General features: G+C 44.4%; 1 protein-coding gene across 50 annotated transcripts in view; it reads left to right on the forward strand.

Moving 5' to 3' along the window:
* ank3b (ankyrin 3b) overlaps positions 1-19,538 on the forward strand; it is a 294,436-nt gene that overhangs the window by 149,809 nt on the left and 125,089 nt on the right. For all 50 annotated transcript variants that reach the window (XM_090217947.1, XM_090217950.1, XM_090217933.1 and 47 more), the window contains 8 exons: positions 7,559-7,657; positions 9,975-10,073; positions 11,650-11,748; positions 11,824-12,021; positions 13,223-13,321; positions 15,199-15,297; positions 15,666-15,764; positions 16,685-16,882. In XM_090217947.1, the coding sequence (XP_090074073.1) occupies positions 7,559-7,657; positions 9,975-10,073; positions 11,650-11,748; positions 11,824-12,021; positions 13,223-13,321; positions 15,199-15,297; positions 15,666-15,764; positions 16,685-16,882 (990 nt within the window). The remainder of the gene's footprint in view (positions 1-7,558; positions 7,658-9,974; positions 10,074-11,649; positions 11,749-11,823; positions 12,022-13,222; positions 13,322-15,198; positions 15,298-15,665; positions 15,765-16,684; positions 16,883-19,538) is intronic.

Genomic DNA, 19,538 nt, shown 5'->3' on the forward strand with positions numbered 1-19,538 from the left:
TCACAGCCCACCACCTCACACCCTGCTGCTAACTGCTGCTGCCTCATCTTTCCTCCCTGTTCCTGCATTGCTTCTTCTGTTATTTTATTTACTGTCTGTCTTGATGCTTTCCAGAAGGGACTAGAAAGTAGCATGACCTCTGACCTCAATGTACTGACAACATGGACTGAGGGTCTCTACAGCTGAGGGGCTGGCTTCCTTTATCCAGTCTCATAAAACCCTTAAGAACTTGGTTAGCATGATGTTAGAGTTGGTTAACACTTGAAGCGCCAATGGCCACTGACATTTAATTTTGTCAATAAAAGATATCCCCCCCTCCAAAAATAGCAACATCAAATAAAATGTTACATGTCACATACACGTGTTTAGCAGATGTTCTGGCGGGTGTAGCGTAATGCTTGTGTTTCTAGCTCCAACAGTGCAGTAATATCTAACAAGTAATATCTAACAATACACACAATCTATAGTAAAGGAATGGAATTAAGAATATTTACATATTTGGACGAGCAATGTCAGAGCTACATAGACTAAGATACAGTAGAATAGGATAGAATACAGTATATACATATGAGATGAGTAATGCAACATATGTAAACATTATTAAAGTGACTAGTGTTCCGTGATTTCTAGTCTATGTATATAGGCAGCAGCCTCTAATGTGCTAGTGATGGCTATTGAACAGTCTGATGGCCTTGAGATAGAAGCTGTTTTGTTAGTTTTTTTGGTCTCAGCTTTGATGCACCTGTACTGACCTCACCTTCTGGATGATAGCAGGGTGAACAGGCAGTGGCTCAGGTGGTTGATGTCCTTGATTATCTTTTTGGCCTTCCTGTGACATCAGGTGCTGTAGGTGTCCTGGAGGGCAGGTATCTTGCCCCCGGTGATGCGCTGGGAAGGCCGCACCACCCTCTGGAGAGCCCTGTGGTTGCAGGCAGTGCAGTTGCCATACCAGGCGGTGATACAGCCTGACAGGATGCTCTCAATTGTGCATCTGTAAAATTTTGTGAGGATTTTAGGTGCCAAGCCACATTTCTTCAGCCTCCTGAAGTTGAAGAGGCGCTGTTGCGCCTTCTTCACCATACTGTCTGTGTGGGTAGACCATTTCAGTTTGTCAGTGATGTGTACGCCGAGGAACTTAAAACTTTCCACCTTGTCCACTGCAATCCATCGATGTGGATAGGGGGCTGCTCCCTCTGCTGTTTCCTGAAGTCCATGATCAGCCGCTTTGTTTTGTGGATGTTTGGTGGGAGGTTGCTTTCCTGACACCACACCCCGAGTGAACTCACCTCCTCTCTGTAGGCTGTCTTGTCATTGTTGGTAATCAGGCCTACAACTGTTGTGTCGTCTGCAAACTTGATGATTGAGTTGGAGGCGTGCGTGGCCACGCAGTCACGGGTGAACAGGGAGTACAGGTGGGGATTGAGCATGCATCCTTGTGGGGCCCCTGTGTTGAGGATCAGCGATGAGGAGGTGTTGTTTCCTACATTCACCAGCTGTGGGCAGCCTGTCAGTAAGTCCAGGACACAGTTGCACAGGGCAGGGTTCAGACCCAGGGCCTTGAGCTTAATGATGAACTTGGAGGGTACTATGGTGTTGAATGCTGAGCTGTAGTCAATGAACAGCATTCTTACATAGATATTCCTCTTGTCCAGATGGGATAGGGCAGTGTGCAGTGTGGTGGCGATTGAATCGTCTTTGGATCTATTGGGGCGGTAAGCAAATTGAAGTGGGTCTAGGGTGTCAGGTAAGGTAAAGGTGATATGATCCTTGACGTATCTCTCAAATCACTTCATGATGACAGAAGGTGGTGGACATCTTGAAGCATGTGGGGACAACAGACTGGGATAGGGAGAGATTGAATATGCCCATAAACACTCCAGCCAGCTGGTCTGCGCATGCTTTGAGGACGCGGCTATGGATGCCGTCTGGGCCGGCAGCCATGCGAGTGTTAACACGCTTAAACGTCTTACTCATGTAGGCCACGGAGAATGAGAGCCCACAGTTCTTTGTAGTGGGCTGTGTCAGTGGCACTGTGTTATCCTCAAAGCGGGCGAAGAAGGTGTTTAGCTTGTCCCGGAAGCAAGACATCAGTGTCCGCGATGTGTCTGGTTTTCCCGTGATTGTCTGTAGACCCTGCCACATACGTCTCGTGTCTGAGCCGTTGAAATGAGACTCCACTTTGTCTCTATACTGACGTTTTGCCTGTTTGATTGCCTTACGGTGGAAATAACTACACTGTTTCTATTCGGCCATATTCCCAGGCACCTTGTCATGGTTAAATGGGATGGTTTGCGCTTTCAGTTTTGCGCAAATGCTGCCATATATCCACAGTTTCTGGTTAAGCTAGGTTTTAATAGTCACAGTGGGTAGAACATCTCCTATACATTTCCTGATAAACTCAGTCATCTTGGAAACTACCTGAACATATCCCAGTACGCGTGATCAAAACAATCTTGAAGCGTGGATTACAATTGGTCAGACCAGCGTTGAAAAGTCCTTAGTATGGGTACTTCCTGTTTGTGTTTCTGCCTATAGGAAGGGAGCAACAAAATGGAGTCGTAATCAGATTTGCTGAAGGGAAGGCCGGGAGCGCCTTGTAGGCATCCCGGAAGTTGGAGTAGCAGTGGTCGAGTGTTTTAGCAGAGGGACTACAGTCAATGTGTTGATAGAACTTTGGTAACGTTTTCCTCAAATTTTCTTTGTTAAAATCCCCAGCCACAATAAATGCAGCCTCAGGATATGTGGTTTCCAGTATTCATAAAGTCCAGTGAAGTTCTTTGAGGGCCGTCGTGGTATCGGCTTGAGGGGAATATACACAGCTGTGACTATAACCAAAGAGAATTCTCTTGGGAGGTAATACGGTCGGCATTTGATTGTGAGATATTCTAGGTTGGGTGAACAAAAGGACTTGAGTTCCTGTATGTTATCACAATTACACTAATCATGAAACATACACCCCCGCCCTTCTTCCCGGAGAGATATTTAGTCCTGTCTGTGCGATGAACTGAGAACCCAACTGGCTGAACGGACTCAGACATTATATCCTGTTTCCGTGAAAGAGTACGTTACAATCCCTGATGTCTCTCTGGAAGGAAATCCTCTCCCTGAGCTCATCAACTTTACTATCCAGAGACTGAACACTAGTGAGTAACATACTCTGAAGCGGCTACCTGAGTCGGCTACCTGAGTCGCACTCCGAGTACCTCTTTGCCGCCGGCGGTGTTTTGGAACAGCCTCTGTAATCAGTTCAATTGCCCTGGAGGGTATGATCAAAGGATCCGATCCCGGAAAGTCGTATTCTTGGTTGTAATGCTGGTAATGCTAGTGCATTACCGCCGCTCTGATATCCAAAAGTTATTCCCGGCAGTATGTAATAACACCAAACATTTCCTGGGCTAATAATGTAAGAAATAACACATCAAAAAACTAAATTCTGCAAAGTTTCCTAAGAGCTAGAGCACGGCAGCCCTGTCCGTTGGCCATCCTGCTCCTTCCCTGACTGTTCCTAAATGTTTTTATATAAAAAAAAATATTTATCAGAATTTTGAAATCACAAACAGAGAAGTATTTAAAGCCTTCTTACCTGTTTAATTCACACCTATTTCTAACTTAATCCTCCAAGGATAATGGAGGCCAGTGTGTTCTTGGGGACCTTCAATCCTGCTGACATTTTTTGGTACCCTTACCCAGATCTGTGCCTCGACACAAGCCTGTCTAGGCACTCTACGTACAGTTGGTTAACATGATGTTAGAATTGGTTAGCATGATGTTAGAGTTGGCTAACATAATGTTAGAGTCGGTTAGAGTTGGTTAGCATGATGTTAGTCAGTTAGAGTTGGTTAGCATGATGTTAGAGTTGAATAGAGTTGGTTAACATGATGTTAGAGTTGGTTAGCAGGATGTTAGAGCTGGTTTGCATGATGTTAGAGTTGGTTAGTATGATGTTAGTGTTGGTTAGAGTTGGTTAGTATGATGTTAGAGTTGGTTAGCATAATGTTAGAGCTGGTTAGCATGATGTTAGCGCTGGTTAGAGTTGGTTAGCATGATGTTAGAGTTGGTTAGCGTAATGTTAGAGTTAGTTAGAGCTGGTTAACATGATGTAAGAGCTGGTTAGAGCTGGTTAACGTGATGTCAGAGTTGGTTCTAGCTGGTTAACATGATGTCAGAGTTGGTTAGAGCTGGTTAACATGAGGTTAGAGTTGGCTAGAGCTGGTTAACATGATGTTAGAGCTGGTTGACATGATGTTAGAGTTGGTTCGAGCTGGTTAACATGATGTCAGAGTTGGTTAGAGCTGGTTAACATGATGTTAGAGTTGGTTAACGTGATGTTAGAGTTGGTTAGCGTGGTGTTAGAGTTGGTTAACATGATGTTAGAGTTGGTTAGAGCTGGTTAACATGATGTTAGAGTTGGTTAGCGTGATGTTAGAGTTGGTTAGCATGATGTTAGAGTTGGTTAGCGTGATGTTAGAGTTGTTTACCGTGATGTTAGAGTTGGTTAGTGTGATGTTAGAGTTGGTCCAATGCCGCTCTGACAAATACTGTATGTATATATGCTTAATCCATTCCTGACTTAGATTTACGTGTATTTTGAGAATATGATATTACTTGTTAGATATTACTGCACTGTCGCTTCTAGAAACACAAGCATTTCACTACACCTGCAATAACATCTGTATGTGGCCAATAAAATTTGACTTGATTTGAGTTGGTTAGAGTTGGTTAGCATGATGTTAGAGCTGGTTAGCATGACGTTAGATTTGGTTAACATGATGTTAGAGCTGGTTAGCATGATGTTAGAGCTGGTTAGCATGATGTTAGAGTTGGTTAACATGATGTTAGAGTTGGTTAGCCATGATGTTAGAGTTGGTTAACATGATGTTAGATTTGGTTAACATGATGTTAGAGCTGGTTAGCATGATGTTAGAGTTGAATAGAGTTGGTTAACATGATGTTAGAGCTGGTTAGCATGATGTTAGAGTTGGTTAATATGATGTTAGAGTTGAATAGAATGACGTTAGAGTTGGTTAACATGATGTTAGAGTTGGTTAACAGATTTGGTTAGCCATGATGTTAGAGTTGGTTAACATGATGTTAGAGTTGGTTAGCCATGATGTTTTTTTATTTATTTATTTTTTTTACCTTTATTTAACCAGGCAAGTCAGTTAAGAACAAATTCTTATTTTCAATGACGGCCTGGGAACAGTGGGTTAACTGCCTGTTCAGGGGCAGAAAGACAGATTAACCTTGTCAGTTCGGGGGTTCGGGGGTTTGAACTCGCAACCTTCCGGTTACTAGTCCAACGCTCTAACCACTAGGCTACCCTGCCGCCCCAGAGTTGGTTAACATGATGTTAGATTTGCTTAACATGATGTTAGAGTTGGTTAGCCAAGATGTTAGAGTTGGTTAGCATGATGTTAAAGTTGGTTAACATGATGTTAGAGTTGGTTAACATTATGTTAGATTTGGTTAGCCATGATGTTAGAGTTGAATAGAGTTGGTTAGCATGATGTTAGAGCTGGTTAGCATGACGTTAGATTTGGTTAACATGATGTTAGAGTTGAATAGAGTTGGTTAGCATGACGTTAGATTTGGTTAACATGATGTTAGAGTTGAATAGAGTTGGTTAGCATGATGTTAGAGCTGGTTAGCATGACGTTAGAGTTGGTTAACATGATGTTAGAGTTGAATAGAGTTGGTTAGAAGGATGTTAGAGCTGGTTAGCATGATGTTAGAGCTGGTTAGCATGATGTTAGAGCTGGTTAGCATGATGTTAATGTTGGTTAGAGTTGGTTAGCATGATGTTAGAGCTGGTTAGCATGATGTTAATGTTGGTTAGAGTTGGTTAGTATGATGTTAGAGTTGGTTAGCATAATGTTAGATCTGGCTAGCATGATGTTAGCGCTGGTTAGTGTTGGTTAGCATGATGTTAGAGTTGGTTAGCATAATGTTGGAGTTAGTTAGAGCTTGTTAACATGATTTTAGAGCTAGTTAACATTATGTTAGGGCTGGTTAGCATGATGTTAGATTTGGTTAGAGCTGGTTAACATGATGTTAGAGTTGGTTAGAGCTGGTTAACATGATGTTAGAGTTGGTTAGAGCTGGTTAACATGCTGTTAGAGCTGGTTAGAGCTGGTTAACATGATGTTAGAGCTGGTTAGAGCTGGTTAACGTGATGTCAGAGTTGGTTAGAGCTGGTTAACATGATGTTAGAGCTGGTTAGCATGATGTTAGAGTTGGTTAGCATGATGTTAGAGTTGGTTAGAGCTGGTTAACATGATGTTAGAGTTGGTTAACATGATGTTAGAGTTGGTTAGAGCTGGTTAACATGATGTTAGAGTTGGTTAACATGATGTTACAGTTGGTTAGCATGATGTTAGAGTTGGTTAACATGATGTTAGAGTTGGTTAACATGATGTTAGAGTTGGTTAGCATGATGTTAGAGCTGGTTAACATGATGTTAGAGTTGGTTAGCATGATGTTAGATTTGGTTAGCATGATGTTAGATTTGGTTAACATGATGTTAGAGTTGGTTAGAGTTGGTTAGCATGATGTTAGAGTTGGTTAACACAATGTTAGAGTTGGTTAGCATGATGTTAGAGTTGGTTAGAGCTGGTTAACATGATGTTGGAGTTGGTTAACATGATGTTACAGTTGGTTAGCATGATGTTAGAGTTGGTTAACATGATGTTACAGTTGGTTAACATGATGTTAGAGTTGGTTAACATGATGTTACAGTTGGTTAACATGATGTTAAAGTTGGTTAACATGATTTTAGAGTTGGTTAGCATGATGTTAGAGCTGATTAGCCATGATGTTAGAGTTGGGGATGGTGATGATGCTGTAAGTTTGTCTCCTGGCCACAGGCTGAGTTCTGTGATGAGGTACTGTAAGACACCATTAGACCCCAGGAAGACTAGCGGTTGCCAAGGTGCCAGCTAATGTGGATCCAAATAAAGAATAAAGGAAGCTATCCTCCAGCTGCAGAGACCCAGTCCACCAGCTAGTCCCTCTCAGTGGGTGTCTCTGTCTTAACATCCCCAGGCTTGTGCATGACTCTAACCCAGGCAGGATAACTCTAACCCAGGCACCCTGAGGCAGGCAGGTGTCGGTCAGCAGAAAGCCCTAGTGATGGCTGCAGCATCAACAGTCCTCTACTCTAAATGTGTCTATGCTGCTTTTTCTGTTCCCCAACAGCGAACACAGCTAACAGGCCTACTGTAGATCACAGTTCCACCCAGCACTACTGTAGTGTATAGTCAAGTACAACATCTGCTTCAGACAACTTGAAGTTCACAACTGATGAACTGAAACTCTATGGAGGAACCATAGACTAGTGGTCGTTTCTACCATATTTCATATACCAGTCATTTACTTTAAAATCAGTGAAGGGAAGTGAACAAGCGCACACTTTGGGAGGAAGTAGATCATTGGGCTGCAGGAAGGGTCTGCAGTGTGTCTGATCAAAGAGCAGTCCCATCTGGCTATGACGGTGTGAGAGGCTGCTCTGATTGGTTGTGTTGTGACTGAGTGCTGATGTCATGATGTGTCTGTTTTCTAGAGTGGCTTTACTCCGCTGCACATTGCTGCTCACTACGGCAACATCAACGTGGCAACGCTCCTCCTCAACCGCGGCGCTGCCGTGGACTTCAAGGCCAGGGTAAGACTCCTCTAAAAGTAGGCCAGGGTAAGACTCCTCTAAAGCAAAGCCAGGGTAAGACTCATCTAAAGCAAGGGCAGGGTAAGACTCCTCTAAAGCAAGGCCAGGGTAAGACTCCTCTAAAACAAGGCCAGGGTAAGACTCCTCTACAACAAGGCCAGGCTAAGACTCCTCTAAAACAAGGCCAGGGTAAGACTCCTCTACAACAAGGGCAGGGTAAGACTCCTCTAAAGCAAGGCCAGGGTAAGACTCCTCTAAAACAAGGGCAGTGTAAGACTCCTCTAAAACAAGGCCAGGGTAAGACTCCTCTAAAACAAGGCCAGGGTAAGACTCCTCTAAAACAAGGCCAGGGTAAGACTCCTCTAAAACAAGGCCAGGGTAAGACTCCTCTAAAACAAGACCAGGGTAAGACTCCTCTAAAACAAGGCCAGGGTAAGACTCCTCTAAAACAAGACCAGGGTAAGACTCCTCTAAAACAAGGCCAGGGTAAGACTCCTCCAAAACAAGACCAGGGTAGGTAAGTCTCCTCTAAACAAGGCCAGGGTAAGACTCCTCTAAAACAAGATCAGGGTAAGACTCCTCTAAAACAAGGCCAGGGTAAGACTCCTCTAAAACAAGGCCAGGGTAAGACTCCTCTAAAACAAGACCAGGGTAAGACTCCTCTAAACAAGGCCAGGGTAAGACTCCTCTAAAACAAGGCCAGGGTAAGACTCCTCTAAAACAAGACCAGGGTAAGACTCATCTAAAACAAGGCCAGGGTAAGACTCATCAGGCCGATTTCCATCCATCATGTGCAGGGTAGTACCCAATAGCCCCTGCAGATATCATTCTACAGCTGCTGGAGTCAGTCTGCACTCACCCTGCCAAGGCCCTTACACATGGACACACCCTGCCAAGGCTCTCAGTCGGTCATATCCCTGCACTATGAAATATGAGCTTATAGATAGATGCACATCATGCATTTACTCTGTCATAACACGTGATTTGAGCTGGTTTGAGCTGATATATGAATACCATTAGCTGTCACTAGAGGGAGGTGTTCTTCAGCTCAGTACCACAGACTACCTCAGACCTGACTGTCCTGCTGACACAGTTCACTAACCCCAGTACCACAGACTACCTCAGACCTGACTGTCCTGCTGACACAGTTCACTAACCCCAGTACCACAGACTACCTCAGACCTGACTGTCCTGCTGACACAGTTCACTAACCCCAGTACCACAGACTACCTCAGACCTGACTGTCCTGCTGACACAGTTCACTAACCCCAGTACCACAGACTACCTCAGACCTGACTGTCCTGCAGACACAGTTCACTAACCCCAGTACCACAGACTACCTCAGACCTGACTGTCCTGCTGACACAGTTCAATAACCCCAGTACCACAGACTACCTCAGACCTGACTGTCCTGCAGACACAACTGACAGTGATACTGTACTTTAGGTTGTGTTAAGGGTATCTTCATAGGGTGTAGCTGTTTACAATACACTCAGAACATACCACTGATAACCTGCTTTTAGTGTCATTCAAAGTGCTGTATGTGTGGGTATTGTCTTAATGTCTAATCTGATGGAAATAATGACTATACTGTATGTGTGGGTATTGTCTTAATGTCTAATCTGATGGAAATAATGACTATACTGTATGTGTGGGTATTGTCTTAATGTCTAATCTGATGGAAATAATGACTGTACTGTATGTGTGGGTATTATCTTAATGTCTAATCTGATGGAAATAATGACTATACTGTATGTGTGGGTATTGTCTTAATGTCTAATCTGATGGAAATAATGACTATACTGTATGTGTGGGTATTGTCTTAATGTCTAATCTGATGGAAATAATGACTGTACTGTATGTGTGGGTATTATCTTAATGTCTAATCTGATGGAAATAATGACTATACTGTATGTGTGGGTATTGTCTTAATGTCTAATCTGATGGAAATAATGACTGTACTGTATGTGTGGGTATTGTCTTAATGTCTAATCTGATGGAAATAATGACTATACTGTATGTGTGGGTATTGTCTAAATGTCTAATCTGATGGAAATAATGACTGTACTGTATGTGTGGGTATTGTCTTAATGTCTAATCTGATGGAAATAATGACTATACTGTATGTGTGGTTATTGTCTTAATGTCTAATCTTATGGAAATAATGACTGTACTGTATGTGTGGGTATTGTCTTAATGTCTAATCTGATGGAAATAATGACTGTACTGTATGTGTGGGTATTGTCTTAATGTCTAATCTGATGGAAATAATGACTGTACTGTATTTATGACTTGATGTTGTGTCTCCCCTCCTCAGAATGACATCACACCGCTGCATGTGGCTTCTAAGAGAGGGAATGGCAACATGGTGAAAGTTCTGCTGGAGAGGGGAGGCACGATAGACGCCAGGACTAAGGTTAGATATACACTGTACTACATTATACAACGGGTGGGTCTAATCCTGAAGGCTGATTGGTTAAATCAGCATTCCAGCCGGCGTCTATTCCACAAGTTACCACCGGCTAAATCTATGACATTAAAATGCCTATTTACTCTGTTCCATCTGACTGCACAATCCACTGTCTCATTAGCCCAGCCAGGCAATTTATAACCTTTATCTCCACTATAAAAAGCATCTAGACGTTATCTCACATTTGATTTAGACTAACATTTAGTTTTAACAGCGGAGATTTGTATAAACCTTGCTGTCTGTCACTCCGACATTTTCAACATTGTTTCTATATTCATATTAGATCTCCAGCTGTCCCATAGTAATGTGTCGGGAGTCGGGACGAGACAGACAGGCAGGCAGCGTTTCTCAGACAGTCCAAATCATGAATCAGCTTGTATACCTTTTCTGGATATATACAAAGAAATGTCCATTGAAAAAAAGGTAAAAAACAAAAGGAAGTGCAGCTAGTTTGTGGTCTTTCCAGCTTCAGTTTGAAGTGATTGTGTTAGCTGTGTTGTTGGCTAGCTCCTCTGAACAACGAGTGAGCAGTCCTGACGAGTGACCACATTTCCTACGCCAGGCAAAACCGTACCTCATTAGCTCATTGTTATGGATGTATCCAAATAAATGTCACTAGAAAACAACTTAAGCAAATGAAAATGCGGCTACTTTGCTGTTATTCTGGCTGTACTTTTTGACGTGATGGTAATTTAGCCGTAGTTGGCTAGCTAGCAAGCAAGGGATAAGGACGTTGCCAGCCAGAATGGCAATGGAACATTCATCACTTTAGAAGTGTCTTTGTGTTTCCAAGTCACTAAATCTTCATCAGCGCCAATTGAGAATGCACTGAGTACAACGCTCAGTCGGACCTCATAGAACTTTCCACGATGTAGTGACGCAACGTGAAACCTGTGAATTCTTAACATCTATGTTTCTGTTTGGGTGTATATTATGACATAAAGCCCTGTATGGAAGCTGCTCTTCTCTAGTATTGTCTCAGTCCCAGATGTAACATGGTTGTTTTGACAATAGAAATAGCAATACTACTGTAAATAATTAATGTTTATTGTCCTACAGGAGGACTGGTCCGTGGTCAGATTCATGTTTATTGTCCTACTGGAGGACTGGTCCGTGGTCAGATTCATGTTTATTTTCCTACAGGAGGACTGGTCCATGGTCAGAATCATGTTTATTGTCCTACTGGAGGACTGGTCCGTGGTCAGATTCATGTTTATTTTCCTACTGGAGGACTGGTCCGTGGTCAGATTCATGTTTATTTTCCTACAGGAGGACTGGTCCATGGTCAGATTCATGTTTATTGTCCTACGGGAGGACTGGTCTGTGGTCAGATTCATGTTTATTGTCCTACAGGCGGACTGGTCTGTGGTCAGATTCATGTTTATTGTCCTACAGGAAGTCAATCTAGCTCACACACAACATACACAAAACATATAGAAAGCCCAGCAGGAAAGAACCAATAGTCAGAGATCCAGTAAGTAACCTGTGTAATGCTCTACTTCCCCTTAACCTCTGACCCCAGGACGGTCTGACCCCTCTCCACTGTGGCGCCAGGAGCGGACATGAACAGGTGCTGGAGATGCTGCTAGACAGAGGAGCTCCCATCCTGTCCAAAACTAAGGTACAGTAACTATGACAATGTCTTTCTCTCTCTGTCACTGTCCCCCCTCTAAACTGTCTGTCTGTACCCCTCCAGAACGGTCTGTCTCCCCTCCACATGGCCACCCAGGGGGACCATCTGAACTGTGTTCAGCTCCTGCTACACCACGAGGTTCCTGTTGATGATGTCACCAACGACTATCTGACGGCCCTGCATGTCGCCGCCCACTGCGGACACTACAAGGTCGCCAAGGTCATTGTGGACAAGAAGGCCAATCCCAACGCTAAAGCACTGGTAAGCATCAGTCACACTGTGTATTAAAATCACTGTTAGATGTTAGCTTAGCATTATTTTAGTAATAAGTTAGCATTAACTTTAGCAGTAGCTACTCTTCCTGGGATCCACACTAAATTGGAATCACAGAACAGTGACATGGGAACAGTAACATCACTTCCTGTTGTATATCATTCTGCCTCATCCAGTCCACAGCCTCTGAGGCTGACAGTAAAGTGTGTTGGCTGGCTGCAGGGTTAGGGCTAGGGTTTATGGCATCAGGCAGCCACTAGTATACTGGCATGGTGTTTAGTCATTGGAACAGAATGACTGAAGTTTAGAGAGAAAAAGGAAGAAGTAAAGAGGGAACTGAAGAAATAACACACGGTGCCAAACCTCAAAGCAGCCAGAGGCCAGTTACTGTAACTCCACATGTTTATCTGGTTAGTATCTGGTTAGCTGTGTGTTAACCAGGCTGGTTAGCTGTGTGTTAACCAGGCTGGTTAGCTGTGTGTTAACCAGGCTGGTTAGCTGTGTGTTAACCAGGCTGGTTAGCTGTGTGTTAACCAGCCAGGACATCTGTAGAGTTGTGGTGTGTGTTAACCAGGCTGGACATCTATAGAGTTGTGTTGTGTGTTAACCAGGCTGGACATCTATAGAGTTGTGTTGTGTGTTAACCAGGCTGGACATCTGTAGAGTTGTGTTGTGTGTTAACCAGGCTGGATGCTGTGTGTTAACCAGCCAGGACATCTATAGAGTTGTGCTGTGTGTTAACCAGGCTGGACATCTGTAGAGTTGTGTTGTGTGTTAACCAGGCTGGTTAGCTGTGTGTTAACCAGCCAGGACATCTGTAGAGTTGTGTTGTGTGTTAACCAGGCTGGACATCTGTAGAGTTGTGTTGTGTGTTAACCAGGCTGGATGCTGTGTGTTAACCAGCCAGGACATCTATAGAGTTGTGCTGTGTGTTAACCAGGCTGGACATCTGTAGAGTTGTGTTGTGTGTTAACCAGGCTGGATGCTGTGTGTTAACCAGCCAGGACATCTATAGAGTTGTGCTGTGTGTTAACCAGGCTGGACATCTGTAGAGTTGTGTTGTGTGTTAACCAGGCTGGATATCTGTAGAGTTGTGTTGTGTGTTAACCAGGCTGGACATCTGTAGAGTTGTGTTGTGTGTTAACCAGGCTGGACATCTATAGAGTTGTGCTGTGTGTTTTTCTTTTAGAATGGTTTCACTCCGCTCCACATCGCCTGCAAGAAGAACAGAATCAAAGTGATGGAACTGCTGCTGAAACACGGAGCGTCCATACAGGCAGTGACCGAGGTAGGAACTGAAACACGGAGCCTCCATACAGGCAGTGACCGAGGTAGGAACTGAAACACGGAGCATCCATACAGGCATTGACCGAGGTAGGAACTGACACGGAGCGTCCATACAGGCAGTGACCGAGGTAGGAACTGACACGGAGCGTCTATACAGGCAGTTACCGAGGTAGGAACTGAAACACGGAGCATCCATACAGGCATTGACCGAGGTATGAACTGAAACACGGAGCGTCCATACAGGCAGTGACCGAGGTAGGAACTGAAACACGGAGCATCCATACAGGCATTGGCCGAGGTAGGAACTGAAACACGGAGCGTCCATACAGGCAGTGACCGAGGTAGGAGCTGAAACACGGAGCGTCCATACAGGCATTGACCGAGGTAGGAACTGAAACACGGAGCGTCTATACAGGCAGTGACCAAGGTAGGAACTGAAACACGGAGCATCCATACAGGCAGTGACCAAGGTAGGACCTGACACGGAGCGTCCATACAGGCAGTGACCGAGGTAGGAACTGACATGGAGCATCTATACAGGCAGTGACCGAGGTAGGAACTGAAACACGGAGCGTCCATACAGGCAGTGACCGAGGTAGGAACTGAAACACGGAGCGTCCATACAGGCAGTGACCGAGGTAGGAACTGAAACACGGATCGTCCATACAGGCAGTGACCGAGGTAGGACCTGAAACACGGAGTGTCCATACAGGCAGTGACCAAGGTAGGAACTGAAACACGGAGCGTCTATACAGGCAGTGACCAAGGTAGGACCTGACATGGAGCGTCCCTACAGTCAGTGACCGAGGTAGGAACTGACATGGAGCATCTATACAGGCAGTGACCGAGGTAGGAACTGACACGGAGCGTCTATACAGGCAGTGACCGAGGTAGGAAATGACACGGAGCGTCTATACAGGCAGTGCCCGAGGTAGGAACTGAAACACGGAGCATCTATACAGGCAGTGACCGAGGTAGGATCTGACACGGAGCGTCCATACAGGCAGTGACCGAGGTAGGACCTGAAACACGGAGCGTCCATACAGGCAGTAACTGAGGTAGGAACTGACACGGAGCGTCTATACAGGAAGTGACCGAGGTAGGAACTGAAACACGGAGCGTCCATACAGGCAGTGACCGAGGTAGGAACTGAAACACGGAGCGTCCATACAGGCAGTGACCGAGGTGGGAACTGAAACACGGAGCGTCTATACAGGCAGTGACCGAGGTAGGAACTGACATGGAGCGTCTATACAGGCAGTGACCGAGGTAGGAACTGAAACACGGAGCGTCCATACAGGCAGTGACCGAGGTGGGAACTGAAACACGGAGCGTCCATACAGGCAGTGACCGAGGTAGGAACTTCAGTAGACCTACAGAGGAACACCTAACTAACTTTACAAAAACTACAGAAGACCTACAGAGGACCTACTAACTAACATGTTGTCTTCTGACTGACTGTGTCTCTCTGTTCAACCATTCTAGAATGGATCTCTGTTCTGTGGTGTTTGTCTTTGATAGGTGGACATGGACACTAAGTTCTGGTGATTGTAGTTGTTTGCTACAGACGTTTTGAAGTGAATAGAAGTATCTGAGTTAGCTGAGGTTCTGTGTTAGGAGTTTTATCCGGACATGACACATGTTGCTGACAGGGTCTTGAGGAGGAAGGCTTGGTGCTGGTCAGAGGGGCTGGCTCTGGTATCAGTTTTTACCAGAAAAGGGCCAGATAACTTCTGTTGTGAGCTAGGGGCTGGGGGCTATGCACTCGGTGAACTGCCTACAACTTTAAAGCGGACTATCTCTGTTCCTAGAATAACTATGTGTCTCCGTTTCAATCGGGTCTCTTGTTCCTAGCCTAACTCTGTGTCTCTGTTACAGTCGGGTCTCACTCCGATCCATGTGGCGGCTTTCATGGGACACGATAACATCGTCACTCAGCTGACGAATCATGGAGCTTCGCCAAACACAACTAATGTGGTGAGTCACAGAATATACTCTCTCCCTCTCTCCCTTTCTCCCTCTCTCTCTCTCTCTCTCTCTCTTTCTTACTATCTCTCTCTCTCTATCTATCTATCTATCTATCTCTCTCTCTCTCTCTCTTTCTTGCTATCTCTCTCTCTTTCTTACTATCTCTCTCTCTCTCTCTCTCTCTCTCTCTCTCTTTCTCTGTGTGTGTTTGATAGAACCCTGGTACCTAACCTGTGTGTTTGATAGAACCCTGGTATCTAACCTGTGTGTTTGATATAACCCTGGTACTTAAACCTGTGTGTTTGATAGAATCCTGGTACCTAACCTGTGTGTTTGTGAAGTAACATTTCTAACCTGTGTGTATCTCTGAGTTCCAGAGGGGAGAGACGGCGCTCCACATGGCAGCGAGGGCCGGCCAGGCTGGCGTAGTCAAATACCTGGTTCAGAGCGGAGCCAGAGTGGAGGTCAAGGCCAAGGTAGGACTGGCGAAAAACCCAATACTGACTGGAGAAAAAAACAAAATTGACTGGAGAGAATCTCCCATACTGACCAGAGAGAATCCCTCATACTGACTGGTGAGAATCCCCCATACTGACCAGAGAGAATCCCCCATACTGACTGGTGAGAATCCCCCATACTGACTGGTAAGAATCCCCCATACTGACTGGAGAGAATCCCCCATACTTACTGGTGAGAATCCCCCATACTGACCAGAGAGAATCCCTCATACTGACTGGTGAGAATCCCCCATACTGACCAGAGAGAATCCCCATACTGACTGGTGAGAATCCCCCATACTGACTGGTGAGAATCCCCCATACTGACTGGAGAGAATCCCCCATACTGACTGGAGAGAATCCCCCATACTGACTGGAGAGAATCTCCCATACTGACTGGTGAGAATCCCCCATACTGACTGGAGAGAATCTCCCATACTGACTGGAGAGAATCCCCCATACTGCCTGGAGTGATTCTCCCATACCGACTGGAGAGAATCCCGACTGGTTTAGCTAGTAATTTTAGTAGTATTGGTGGAGTTATTATATTAACATAAGGTATTGTTATTGGTGGAGTTATTACATTAAAATAAGGTATTCTTATTGGTGGAGTTATTACATTAAAATAAGGTATTGTTATTGGTGGAGTTATTACATTAAAATAAGGTATTGTTATTGGTGGAGTTAGTATATTAAAATAAGGTATTGTTATTGGTGGAGTTATTATATTTAAATGAGGTATTCTTAGCCATGTGGAGTATTTACAGTTGGATTACTATATATACTGTGACTTGTTGTCACAGTTGATCTTAAGAAAAATGTTTTTTGGTGGTCTGTTGAAGTGTCTTTGCTCATGTTTGTCTCCTGTCTGTCCTCTAACCCTCTGTCCCTGTCTCCAGGACAACCAGACCCCGCTCCACATCTCCAGTCGTCTGGGGAAGCCTGACATCGTGCTGTATCTGCTGCAGAATGGGGCGTGTCCTGACGCCACTACCACCTCTGGCTACACCCCCCTACACCTGGCTGCCAAAGAGGGACACAGAGACGTCTCCTCAGTCCTCCTTGACCAGGGGGCTTCTCCAGACATCACTACCAAGGTACACACTACACCCAACACACTTCACTCTACACACTTCACCCTACACACTACTAACCCTACACACTACTAACCCTATTAGAGAGGGACACAGAGACATCACCTCAGTCGTCCTTGACACTACTTTGCACTTTGCACTACACACTATACCCTACACACTACACCCTACACACAGAGTTATAACTAGTTCCACTGGAGGAGGGTTAGAGTTTTAGTTAGTTCCACTGGAGGAGGGTTAGAGTTATAACTATAGTTCACTGGAGGAGGGTTAGAGTTATAACTATAGTTCCACTGGAGGAGGGTTAGAGTTATAACTAGTTCCACTGGAGGAGGGTTAGAGTTATAACTATAGTTCACTGGAGGAGGGTTAGAGTTATAACTATAGTTCCACTGGAGGAGGGTTAGAGTTTTAGTTAGTTCCACTGGAGGAGGGTTAGAGTTATAACTATAGTTCCACTGGAGGAGGGTTAGAGTTATAACTATAGTTCCCCTGGAGGAGGGTTAGAGTTATAACTATAGTTCCACTGGAGGAGGGTTAGAGTTATAACTATAGTTCCACTGGAGGAAGGTTAGAGTTATAACTAGTTCCACTGGAGGAGGGTTAGAGTTATAACTATAGTTCCACTGGAGGAGGGTTAGAGTTATAACTATAGTTCCCTGGAGGAGGGTTAGAGTTATAACTATAGTTCCCTGGAGGAGGGTTAGAGTTATAACTAGTTCCACTGGAGGAGGGTTAGAGTTATAACTATAGTTCCACTGGAGGAGGGTTAGAGTTATAACTATAGTTCCCTGGAGGAGGGTTAGAGTTATAACTATAGTTCCCTGGAGGAGGGTTAGAGTTATAACTATAGTTCCCTGGAGGAGGGTTAGAGTTATAACTATAGTTCCACTGTAGGAGGGTTAGAGTTATAACTAGTTCCCTGGAGGAGGGTTAGAGTTATAACTAGTTCCACTGGAGGAGGGTTAGAGTTATAACTAGTTCCACTGGAGGAGGGTTAGAGTTATAACTATAGTTCCACTGTGGGAGGGTTAGAGTTATAACTAGTTCCACTGGAGGAGGGTTAGAGTTATAACTAGTTCCACTGGAGGAGGGTTAGAGTTATAACTATAGTTCCCCTGGAGGAGGGTTAGAGTTATAACTATAGTTCCCTGGAGGAGGGTTAGAGTTATAACTATAGTTCCACTGGAGGAGGGTTAGAGTTATAACTATAGTTCCCTGGAGGAGGGTTAGAGTTATAACTAGTTCCACTGGAGGAGGGTTAGAGTTATAACTATAGTTCCACTGTGGGAGGGTTAGAGTTATAACTAGTTCCACTGGAGGAGGGTTAGAGTTATAACTAGTACCACTGGAGGAGGGTTAGAGTTATAACTAGTTCCACTGGAGGAGGGTTAGAGTTTTAGTTAGTTCCACTGGAGGAGGGTTAGAGTTATAACTATAGTTCCACTGGAGGAGGGTTAGAGTTATAACTAGTTCCACTGGAGGAAGGTTAGAGTTATAACTATAGTTCCCTGGAGGAGGGTTAGAGTTATAACTATAGTTCCACTGGAGGAGGGTTAGAGTTATAACTATAGTTCCCTGGAGGAGGGTTAGAGTTATAACTAGTTCCACTGGAGGAGGGTTAGAGTTATAACTATAGTTCCACTGGAGGAGGGTTAGAGTTATAACTATAGTTCCCTGGAGGAGGGTTAGAGTTATAACTATAGTTCCCTGGAGGAGGGTTAGAGTTATAACTATAGTTCCCTGGAGGAGGGTTAGAGTTATAACTATAGTTCCACTGTAGGAGGGTTAGAGTTATAACTAGTTCCCTGGAGGAGGGTTAGAGTTATAACTAGTTCCACTGGAGGAGGGTTAGAGTTATAACTAGTTCCACTGGAGGAGGGTTAGAGTTATAACTATAGTTCCACTGTGGGAGGGTTAGAGTTATAACTAGTTCCACTGGAGGAGGGTTAGAGTTATAACTAGTTCCACTGGAGGAGGGTTAGAGTTATAACTAGTTCCACTGGAGGAGGGTTAGAGTTTTAGTTAGTTCCACTGGAGGAGGGTTAGAGTTATAACTATAGTTCCACTGGAGGAGGGTTAGAGTTATAACTATAGTTCCACAGTAGGAGGGTTAGAGTTATAACTAGTTCCCTGGAGGAGGGTTAGAGTTATAACTAGTTCCACTGGAGGAGGGTTAGAGTTATAACTAGTTCCACTGGAGGAGGGTTAGAGTTATAACTTTAGTTCCACTGTGGGAGGGTTAGAGTTATAACTAGTTCCACTGGAGGAGGGTTAGAGTTATAACTAGTTCCACTGGAGGAGGGTTAGAGTTATAACTAGTTCCACTGGAGGAGGGTTAGAGTTTTAGTTAGTTCCACTGGAGGAGGGTTAGAGTTATAACTATAGTTCCACTGGAGGAGGGTTAGAGTTATAACTAGTTCCACTGGAGGAAGGTTAGAGTTATAACTATAGTTCCCTGGAGGAGGGTTAGAGTTATAACTATAGTTCCACTGGAGGAGGGTTAGAGTTATAACTATAGTTCCACTGGAGGAGGGTTAGAGTTATAACTATAGTTCACTGGAGGAGGGTTAGAGTTATAACTATAGTTCCACTGGAGGAGGGTTAGAGTAATAACTAGTTCCACTGGAGGAGGGTTAGAGTTATAACTATAGTTCCA

Source organism: Oncorhynchus mykiss, chromosome 23 (assembly GCF_057628025.1).
Source record: "Oncorhynchus mykiss isolate SJ-2025 chromosome 23, ASM5762802v1, whole genome shotgun sequence".
In the NCBI taxonomy this organism is placed as follows: domain Eukaryota; kingdom Metazoa; phylum Chordata; class Actinopteri; order Salmoniformes; family Salmonidae; genus Oncorhynchus; species Oncorhynchus mykiss.